General features: G+C 37.6%; 1 protein-coding gene across 1 annotated transcript; it reads right to left on the bottom strand.

The window, feature by feature from the left end:
* On the bottom strand, nucleotides 1–10,204 carry tmem41b (transmembrane protein 41B). The gene is made up of 7 exons (XM_026167715.1): nucleotides 9,942–10,204; nucleotides 7,709–7,826; nucleotides 6,159–6,287; nucleotides 5,516–5,609; nucleotides 3,043–3,147; nucleotides 1,924–2,062; nucleotides 1–1,837 (listed from the first exon to the last, which is right to left on the bottom strand). Exons 1-7 carry the CDS (start codon nucleotides 10,036–10,038, stop codon nucleotides 1,668–1,670), a joined length of 852 nt encoding a protein of 283 aa, XP_026023500.1. The 5' UTR covers nucleotides 10,039–10,204; the 3' UTR covers nucleotides 1–1,667.
* Nucleotides 10,205–11,542: the final 1,338 nt, after the last annotated feature.

Below are 11,542 nucleotides of genomic sequence, written 5' to 3' on the forward strand. Positions count from 1 at the left end.
TTTTAAAATCTGGGTTTGAGAGTTTAATATTCATACAGTAGTACAGTAGATACACTGTCCATTAAGACATAAGCAAAAACATGAAATCTCCTGATGCACAACTCTAAATATGCATTTTTAAGAGATCTAGGTTAAGATTTGTTACCTACATGTACATTCACTCCGTCTGTTAACTGTCCAGAAGGTTTTTAGCAGCAGGAGCAATGAGTTACCTTGGTACACAGGCAATAAATCTAGAGGGAAATATAATCTATAAGCTTTTTTTTTTTTTTTTTTTTTAATAACAGGACAAACAGCCATTCAAAACACTTTAAAGAACACAATCTAGCAACATAAATCAGGCAACACAGCACATTTCCCAAGGTGAAGAAAAGGAAGCAGTAAAAGCAAGGCAAGGCTCAGACACTGCACAGTCTGTTGGCAGTCTTATTGAGCTCAATGGTCGATCATCCATCATATTAAAATCACTAGTTAGATATTGTAGGGTGGAGATGAATGCAGATGATCACAGTACATTTAAAAAAACAAAAAAAACAAAAAAAACAAAAAAAAAAAAAACAACAAAGCAATCTCAGCCTTTGACTTTTAAAATTTACAAACCAAGACAACTGTGTTGACTTTCAAGAATTGTTCAGTACACCAGCAAGATCTACATTTACTGTTTAAATAAAAATACCAGCTAGAGATCCTGAGTTTGACACTCTGCAGTTTGGATGTCCTGTGAAAAAAAATATTACATTGGCCTAGTCTGTACTTTAAATACTTTCAAGCGTTCAGTAGCAAAGTAGATTTATAATATGGAAACATGGCTGAAAGAAAAAGGGAAGTTGTCTGGCAGAAGCAGCAGGCACACTTTTAGGAAGATCACTGAATTACTCACATGTCAACAAAACACAAACTTACAAAGATCAGTGCTTACGCGTTTCCTTTTCTCTACATATTAATGTATGCCCAAACTCTGCATATAGTCGCCAGAGCATGGACCCTGTGTCAAAATGCACTTTGAAAAGACTAAAATCCCCTTTGAGAAGTAGTGTGAAAATTATTGCTATAGTGCTAATCAGATTCTATTAAGTAGACAAATGCAGGAGAAATAAATATTAAAACGGGAGTGGGTGTTAAAGGTGCTACTAACAGGATGTAGCAACTCTTCGGCTGTTGTCCAAGTGCCTGTTTGTTGAGTATTTAGAAATAAAATGTCCAGAATAATCTGAACAAGATGCTGATTACACTGTTTGATGACAGAGTTCCTAAAAAGACAACACAGGCACGTTATTCCCCATGAAATAAGGCCATGTGGAACAACTGTGACCTGCACTTTAGGAAAGCATCCTGCAAGTGGCACCTTTTATTGTCTGAAGAAGATCATACAATTATATAACAAGCAGTGCATTAAATAAAAACAACAAAAAAACAGTTTCTAATATTTATACCATGAGTCACAGAAACCAAAAACAACTTGTGCAAGCAGTGGACTGTTTGTACTTTACATCAGGAACAACCCACCACTGCATGCATTTTTGTGGTTGATGAGTGCTTGGCAATTCCTCCACCGCCTACGAGATGGATGCGGAGCAGCTTCAGTGACCGCTGCATGTTCCTGAGGCGAGGTAAGGGAGATGTTGGGATCAGCCAGCAGATGAGTTGCTGAGGTGAGGTGACGGGCTCTACTCTAGTTTCTGCTGCAGCTTCTTCTGGAAGCAGACGGGTAAAATCGAGAGCACGGCTAGTACACCGAGCACAGCCAGGGAGTTCCAGGACACGGCTTCGCCTGCCGTGGTGAGTTTGTACAGTGTTGTACCTGCGTTGATTGCTACAAAGGATGGTGGAGCCACTCCTGTTGATCAGTGTGGAATGAAGGTTAGTCATTGGTGGAAAACATTACCGAAATGGATCCAGCAGTAGAGAGAAAAACAGTCTTACCAAGAAAGGTACCGATGAAGAAAACCCCCAAAGGCACATTGATGACAGGTGAGGTGATGTTGATGAACCAGTTGGGTAGAAAGGGGGTTATCCTCAAGAAGATGATGTAATTGATTAAATGATTTCTATGTTTATCAACCTGCCATTAAAAATAAAATATAAGAAAAATCATGAGCAGAATATTTCTGAAATTACAAACAATAAATAAATGATCAGCTTTTATTAAAATCATGTTGGAAGACTGCTGTGCTGTGGAATACGGGGCAATACTGGGGATATTAAAGCTCATCTCATTAAGCAATCATTAAAACATGTATAGCACGATAGAGAGAGAGAAATCAAATTTAAAACCCATCTCTTCTCATACAAAGTCTTGACTAATTCAGTCCAATCTTATCTTAAAGGCCTCATAGTACCATATCACTCCAATAGAGCACTTCACTCTCACACTGCATGCTTCCTTGTGGTTCGTAGGGTATTTAAAAGTAGGAGGCAGTCTTTAGTTTTCACACCCCTCTTCTGCGGAAACAGCTACCAGTTTGAATTCTTTATTTTTAAGATTAGGCTTAAAACTTTCCCTTTTGCTAAAGCACATAACCCTTAGTTACCCTGCAATAGGCCTAGGTTGCTGGGAGATTTCCATAAAGTACTTCTTCACTCATTACAAGCTTACAAAGCACTTTGATCATTAGTTATTATTAATGTCTGGTCCTCTTCCACAGCAGGTCGTTTGTACTGTCTTCCTCCCCTCCCCTCAAACCGATTGTGAAAAATGTCCACCCCTCCCTGAGCATGATTCTTCCTGAGGTCTCTTCCTGTTAAAAGGGAGTTTTTCCTTCCCATGGTTGCCAGGTGCATGCTTAAAGGGGGTCGTTTGATTGTTGGGGCTTCCTCTATATGATTGTAGGGTCTTTACATTATAGTATAAAGCATCTTGAGGTAAATGTTGTTGTTGTTGTTGTTGTTATTTGGCAATATATTTGTGGGTCTTTAAATGCAACTCAAAACCAGTACAACTAAAGCAAAGCACAAAGAAAATGCATAAATATATGAAAAGAACAAAAAAAACCCCAAAATAAAACAAACAAAAAAAAGGTTCTTTCCTGTCAAAGCTCCTACCTGCTGAGACCATTTCTGTGCTCGCTCTGTGAGATATCTGTAGACCACTGGTCTGCCCACCAGATATGACAGCATATAACAGAACGAAGCACCCAAGCCAGAGCACTGCCAACAGACAGAAAATGATGAGTGACTGAGGAAGATAATACAGAAAAAAAAATATCTCAAAGCTAGAAGCAGAAATGACTCTTCTTGTACCTGACTCATAAAACATTTAGAGTCCTTCACAAATTAAATATGTATCTCTAAATATGATTATTAACTATAATGCAACACAATTTCCATATTCCATCGCTTTCATAATGCTAGCAGCAGAGGTGAGGTGTTAAGAAAAGCTGCATGTAGTTTCAAAGAAAAGGTCTCTGGGTTTTCACACTAACCAAAGCCCTTCTTGGCTGTAACAGCAAAAACATCATGGTTTAGTGTGAACAAGGCTAAACCACTAGTGTGAATGCATCGCGTATTTACAGGGAAAAAAAAAGTCCACAAGAAAAAAAAACAACAACCAGCCAAGTGGTCACAGGAGACTATGATGCAACATAGTCACACGCAGCTGTATGCTGTTCATGCAGGTACTGAGGTTAAACTGGTGACAATGTTAAACGTGACATTTTCATTCTATCCTTGCATGTTTAAATGTGGAATTTCCCTTCAAAAATATACAAAAAGCCACGTGATTACACTGCTGTCTGCTCTACATTTACAGTTGTGGTTGGAAGTGTTGCATAAATTCATCATGGGCATGAATTTCATGATCATTTTAGGCCACAGAGTGAAATTATTGTACAGCATACATCTTTAATGACTTTAAAAACAAAAATTGTGTCCACGAGTTTTAATTTATTTTAGAGTTTCTTCTAATCCATACAGGGTTGAAAATATACATACAAGCTAAAGCTAAAAAGTGGTGCTGAAGGTTCTATAGTGTCTTTGAATGTGACAAAGACTAAGTAGTGATCATGATTAACTGGATCTTTGCCAGCATAAAAAGGATTGTTTGGTCAGACCAAAGCACTGACAAAACATCATGGCAATGGTGGGGAAAAAAAAATCAAAAGAACTCAGTAAAGTTCTAAGAAGGTGAGCTTTGGATTTACAAAAGTTGGGATTGTCTCTTGGAGCCAGTTCTAAACAACTGTAGATTCCAGTTGTACAAGTTAATCAGACAAGTCACCACTTTACCAAGGTCTGGAAGAAGGCCTTGAGAGGATATTGGCTAGGATGTTCAGGAACAACCAAACCAAGGCTCATGAATTGCAAACTGCTGAAAACCTCAACTGAAATTTGCAGCTGCCCACATGGACGAGCCAAAGAGCTTTTGGAGAAAAGTATTACAATCGTATGAAATTAAGATTAAGCTATTTGGTCACAACGATAAGAGTTATATTTGGAGGGAGTAAAGGTGAGGCTAAGAACACGATATCAGCTATAGCCTTAGTATCAGGCTCTGGGGCTGTTTTGCTGCACTGGTATTGGTACATTGGAAAAAATAAAGACTACTTCCAAATTCTTCAAATTCTCTTCTAATCAAATCAAATCAAATCAAATCACTTTTATTGTCACATCACATGTGCAGGCACACTGGCACAGCACATGCGAGTGAAATTCTTGTGTGCGAGCCCCACAAGCAACAGAGATGTGCAAACACAACAACACAAACGAGCAAAATACAAGAATGGCCAACCTGAAACTAATAAATATATGTACAATATATAATAGTGTATGCATTTCTGGATGTGTATACTAAATATTTTCCTACGTGTGTGTGTGTGTGTGTGTGTGTGTGTGTGTGTGTGTATACACATTTTTACAAATTAAATAGTAAAAATAAAATAAAATAAAATAAAATAATAATAATAATAATAATAATAAAATATATAAAATATACAGAGTTGAATATGTGCAAAACAAGTGGCATTTATATACAGTGTGGAGTGCATAATGTTGAAGTTCCAGTAGTGAAGCTAAGGTGTCTAATCAACAGCTACAAAGTTGAAACTTTGACACAGTTGTGTGTTCCAACAGGACAATGATCCCAAACACACCAAAACTGGTTTTATAACAGATAAAGATCAACTTCTGGAAGAGCATTTCCAAAGCTCTGACCTCAACCCTTTTGAAAATGTTTGGATTGTGCTTAAAAATCAACTAATTTAAATGTGGTAAGATGGAAAATTTTGCAAAGAAAAGTGGTCAAACATTCAGCCAGACTTATGCAGGAGGTTGATGATGATGGTTGCCAAAAGCATCTGGTTGTGGTGCAGCTTGCTAAGGAACATTTAATCAATCACTTTTTTCCCCCTTCTTTAAAGTCATTAAAGATGTAACCATAACTGTAAATTATAATTCCACTGTATGAAAAACTTTAAGAGATGTAATCATCCATCTATTTAACAAAAGGCTGTGGCTTGACATCCTTACATAAATAAACTCAATGTTTTTTTCTTACAAATTTCATACTGTTCTTACTCACCAAGCACACCAAGAAAAGAGCCAGAGGGAACGGATAAAGATATCCAGACAGTATGCTGAGGAAGATCGATCCAGGGATTGCAAAAGTCTGGAGGCTGGTAAAAGTGTTAAGGTGTATTTCTTTAAAAATGAGCTCCACACAAGATTCCTCTTCCCACTTAAGCCCTAAAAGAAAAACCCACTACAATGATGGTAATACTTTGTCTGTAGGTTGAGCAGTTAAAATGAGATTGTGTGCACACACTAGATTTATCCTCAGAGACATCCAATATTGGATACAAAGTTCTGCTTGCTTGACTTTTACAGCAGACTTAGAGCTGACACTCTGAAAGAATTATTAGAAAAAATCTGAGTCATAAGTTTTACACGTGGGAGATACCACTGACAGTTCTGAAAGGTCATACATGGTCATACTTTGTCAGGAATGCCAGCTGAAAGATTCAGTCACAAGAAACTAATGAAGCTGTAGCCAGAAAAAGACAATAAAATAATAACTTCAGTTAACACAAAGTTAACTGAATAGCTAGTGCAAACTATCAATGCAAACCAGACAGCTTTACTTAGCCTGAACCTCAGCAAAGTAGTTCAGAGTAAGTAGTAAAGTACATATTTTACATAAAGGGTGATGTTTTCTCCAAGGATACAAAACATATGTTGCAAAGTAGGCCACCAACACCTGGGTGTAGTAGGTGTCTTTGTATTTAGACAATACTGTTCCCAAAGCTTTAGCATCATCCATGTCTTTGGGGATCTTTATTTTCTCCATTTCATCACTGGAAAAAAATAAAATAAATCTTGTGTCAGTCACAATTTACTTAAAACCCTTTCCAGTCGTTTTTAATAAATAAAAATCAGCAAATGATTATGTAATTGGTTTGTGAATTAGCACTACCAGTGAGAATAGTGTGTTTCTTAGCAGGTATGTTCAAAATTGAAGCTGTACAAGTACAGAGAAAAACTCTACATGCATGTTTTACTATTATGGGTCCAACTCTTCTAATGAACCATGTCTACCAGCAGTTAATAATAATTTATACTTTACTGATCCCCGTGGGGAAATTCCTCTCTGCATTTAACCCATTCGCTTAATGACTGGATCTGTCCAGTTTTCCATTGCCAATTTCATGCTGACATATTCTCTTACTGCTTCTAAATCATATCTCAGCAGTTCTGGACTTGAACACTATGTCAGAATTACTCTCATTTTTAGCCTTTTCTTCATTTACCTAACAAAAACTGCCAAAATCCACCAGTACAGAGCTCCTAATAACTAAGTATATCAGGAGTGCACTGGTGCCTGGCTGTCTTGGTTAACTCTTCACTTGATTAACTATTTTACTAGCAAGGCATTCCAAACACAGTCAAGCTCACCTGTACTTAAAAATAGCGGAGGCTTGAGTTCAAAGCAACCCCTGAGGCCATTTACTGTATCTCCACTCTGCTATGCCCCTCTATTTTTCTTTTATTTACATTTCTAAACAAAGAGTAAAGCCTCCCCAAAGAATTTAAAACAATCTCCAATGTCGCAGTTAAACACTGAGGGAGATTATGCTTTTGAAGCAGCCAATGGTCTCAAAAGACATTTTTAAATGCATTTGTTTTCATTAACCTTTAAGCTGAAATCCTAACTTCATTGAATAAAGATCCAAACATTATGTGGTTTGTCTCCTTTGCCCCAAATTCAATTTAATTGCACAGCATTTGTATAGCTCCACTCTACAACAGTCCTGAGGGCACTCAGTAAGGAAAAGACCACAAAATATTATAGAGACAATCCCAACTAGTTATAAAGCAATTTCTGTCAGTTTTTTTATACAGAGTATTTTATGAATAGGTACCAAACAGAACTACTAACAGAAAGTGTAACTCATCATTAGCTGGGGAGAAAACAGTCATCAAGATAATGACAGCTTTGCCTTCAACACAAGACGACCTACAGCTCAAGCTGTGTTGTACTCAGCAAGATGTTTATTGTTTGTTTGTTTGTCTTTTAACCATGACTCATCACCATTCAGTTTTCAAGCCTGTGTGCCACTGAATGGAAATAAAGTTATATACACCCTACCTGTGAAACAGCAGAAATTAATCTATTAAACAGAAAAGCAATGTCTAGTAAAATCCACTCCTTCAGATCTGAGAAGTGTTTTGGGTAAACTGTACTTCATGCTGAAACAACCACACCAGGGCAACTTACTCAGAAAGCTCTGGGAAGTTCCTGTAAACAAGGTACATGACTGAGGCAGAGCAGGTGAAGATGGACACCAGAATCAACAGAGACATGCGTGCTGAGCCCCCTGCGCTATGCTGAATCTCTGTGGAGAGAGAAAGTAAGTCAAACACCCGGTTAACATAGAGTAAACTATAATCAGATAAACATCCTACAAGTAAGCTTTTGTATAATTAGCATCACTCATTTAAGCCACTACGGGGAACCGAATCTCTCTCTCTCGGGAGAGAGAGACACTTGTGGCTATGGCTGAGACTGTCTCTTTAATGATGCTTTCAGCATAAACATTATAGAAAGAGAGAACTGCAATATCTAACTGTGAGATCTTAATATATGCAGAGAGGAAGTGCTTTTTTTTTGCCGTTTGCTCATTTAAAACCACACTACTACACTGCAGCACACTATGATGGTCTGCCAACACATACTGAGTCTGGTGTCACATACATATTTGATGATAGCTTATGACACTGATGATAAGCTGACACCTGGGAGTAAAATATGAATGTTATGGTTTTTAATTGTTCAATTAATATTTAAAATTTGTAAGTTTTTGATTGAAGCTGACTTTACCATCAGCTTCAATCAAATACTTGGCACTAATAAAGATTATGCTTAAAAAGGTGCGGTTAAATACATTCTCAACAAAGTTTGTGTGACATAAAAACACAACTGAGCATGACGTCAGAAAGCAGTATTGCCATCTGGTCACTCCTGCCATTGAGATGCATCTTGTCTGATCCAATCAAGTTGGACAGATGTAATCACTTGCAGCACATTCAGAGGTGATCTGAGACAAAGACACTTCATCAGTCCACACATAGCTTTAGAATGAGTGTGGATATCACTTCCCAGCACTTATGCAAATAAACCTCATAGCTGTGTGCCACTTTTCCTCTTTAACAGCAGGACATAGCTATGCACTTCTGATGCCTTGTCTGGTGGAAATTAAGACTGAGTCTATTTGAGGCATACATTTTATTAAAAAAAAAAAAGAAAAGAAAAAAAAGATGGACCTGGCCAGCAGGACACCAGGCTCCAAAGTCAGCTGATTTTCCAGCAACTCATTAGCCCTTTCTGACAGAGTGTGGGTGGTTCCTTATTCCTTCATTATTTTCCACTTGGCACTCCCCAGTTTTATCTTCTTGTCTAATATGGTCACTTCCAGTTCCAAAAAGCCCATAGACAAATGCCAAACTCAAGGGTTTTACTCTACAAAGCAATGTGTTAAGTCAGCATGGCTACGTCCACTTTATGGATCCAGGCAAACCGAATCAACCAAAAGATATGATAAACTCAAAATGCATCTCTATACGTTTTTATGTTTGTTTGTTTTGCTGGTCATTTAGACAAGAAGGAACAAAGTTCATAAGAAAAAAAAACACTTCAGCTCTGAACTCATGCGAGTCCTTGACTAAAGGGAAACACTCATATGTAATCCACACGCCATGTGTACAAGGTAAGTACAATACCTGTGAATATGTAATAAGGTTCACATACACCCTGTAACCTTAGCTACTTTTGACATTGCTGGAGTACATTTGCACTTTACTTTTTCATTTACAGTTCATGCAAATCGATACATTACACTTAATATAATAGCTTTTTGACATGAGCTTTTGAAATGCAGCTCGAATGAAGTTTAATTAACAATGCACAGTTAATTAAACTTCATTTACACAAAATGGTTAAATATTACTTTAACCCCCCTCAAACATTGAAACTGAAATAACTTTAGAATTACATTCTGCACATTTTTCTGGAAATAAGAGCTTTTATGATTAATCTTATGGAGTACTTTTTGTCATATCCTTACTTTACCGTTGGAGGAGATGAATACTTCCCCAACCGTCTTTGTTAACCAGCAGTTTATCTTTTCGCTGATAAAAGATTTAGTAATTTAAACTATTAGGTTAATGTAGGTATGCTGACTAAACATTTAAGTTATTACACCTTAAATGAGGCTGAGGTGGATTTTTGGCCAACTTTGTGATGTGTTGTTTATAAGGTTTGGCGATACAAAGTACAGCATCGAAATCAAGCAGGGCTAACTTTAGCTAGCTGGTTCAGGCTGCTTCGCAATACGTAACGGTCTCAAAGTTAAAAGGACGCAGTCGAGTGGTCATATTGCTTCATCTGTCTCTATTTGCTTTCCTCTTCTTTTTCGTTAACGTTTAACAATTAGCTACCGCCATGAGCCTACCTTTCAGGACTTTGGAGTTACTGGCATTAGCCTTCACCTCTTCCTGTGCCACGGACAAGCCGTCCGTGTCTCTGGTTTCTCTCCGCTTTTTGGCCATTTTCTGAGATAACGTTAAGATTAGCGGTACCGAGATGTAGTGGAGTAACAACCGGCAAGTCGATCGAGTGACACCGGTATGTCGACAGCCTGATGACACGTTACACTGATTGACCTTTTACCTTACATTCAGGAGCAAACCTCCACCATTTACAACAGCGCCCCCAGCGGCAGGCTCGCCACATTCTGCAGTGAAGTCTACTTTCATATCTTAAAGACATTTTTTATTGGTTATTATTCAGTTTTATATTTAAAGTGTTTCATATTGGAAGAGAAACACCTAGGAAGTAGGTTAAATGTGCAGAGGTTTTTTTTTTTCTGTTCTCAAACTGATCTCCCTGAATGTATGACTTTCACTCTGCAACTGCAGGGAGATTTGGGAAGGAGACGGTGGAGAAAATGGCTGGACTTTACAGCTTGTGGCAGCACCCTTTGATGCATAGAATTAGTAATGCAGACTTGTTGACGTATGTATGTGTGGATGTGCAGATGTATGTACAGGTGTATGTTATCTTCCCATGACCTCATACTGTTTCTGTTTTTTCTTTTTTCTTTTATCTTGTTGCATAAAAATGTTCCTAAACAAATAAAAAGTGTCAAAAAAAACTGATCTCCCTGTTGGAGCTCAGTCTGGGGGGGGGGGAGTTATTTTTTTTCTCCTTATCTTTCCTCATATTGTGCTTTTTCCATGTTATACCCCTCTGACCTGTCTTCCCCATGTGATGTTTGTGTAATGTATGTATGGTCGGTAGGGTAAGACGGCGCTGGCACGGCTGGCAGCCTTAACCCAATTTCCCTCGGGATGAATAAAGTATGATCAATCAAAATACAAATTTAAGGTACTTTACAGTTTATACTCTTCACACTCTGTATCTGTATCTTGCATGAACAAGCCTTTAAAATATTAACATCATATATTAAATTCTTTCAGAGAAAATTACAAAGATGAGGGTGCAGACAGCCCTATAATTTATACAGATGGTTCTTCATTATAGAGAATTATAGAGAAACAGTTGTCAGTCGGGATTTTATTAAGGACTTGCACTCCAGAAGTAAAAGCAATCAAAACATAAATCCAAAATAAACACATACATCACAATAGGAAAACAAAACAAAAAACATACAGATGTACATACTGCACATACTTTATTTTGATTCTATAGACCAACTATATTTAAAGTTGGGGTCAAAAGTTCACAGACACTCATCTTAGGCATGTATTTTTATAAGTTTCAATCAATCAATCAATCAATCAATCAATCAATCAATCAATCAATCAATCAATCAATCAATCAATCAATCAATCAAGCCCTTTATTTATCACATGCAAAGTTTACACCTGCAATGAAATTGGAATTTGGAGGAAGTCTTACTTCTTCATGATTCCATCCTGTTTGTGCAATGTACCAGTACCACTGGCAGCAAACAGCCCCACAACATGATGCTACCACCACCATGCAAGACAGCTGGCAGAGTATTTTTAAGTTTGAAAGCCTCACCAAGAA

This window comes from Astatotilapia calliptera, chromosome 1 (genome assembly GCF_900246225.1).
Source record: "Astatotilapia calliptera chromosome 1, fAstCal1.2, whole genome shotgun sequence".
In the NCBI taxonomy this organism is placed as follows: domain Eukaryota; kingdom Metazoa; phylum Chordata; class Actinopteri; order Cichliformes; family Cichlidae; genus Astatotilapia; species Astatotilapia calliptera.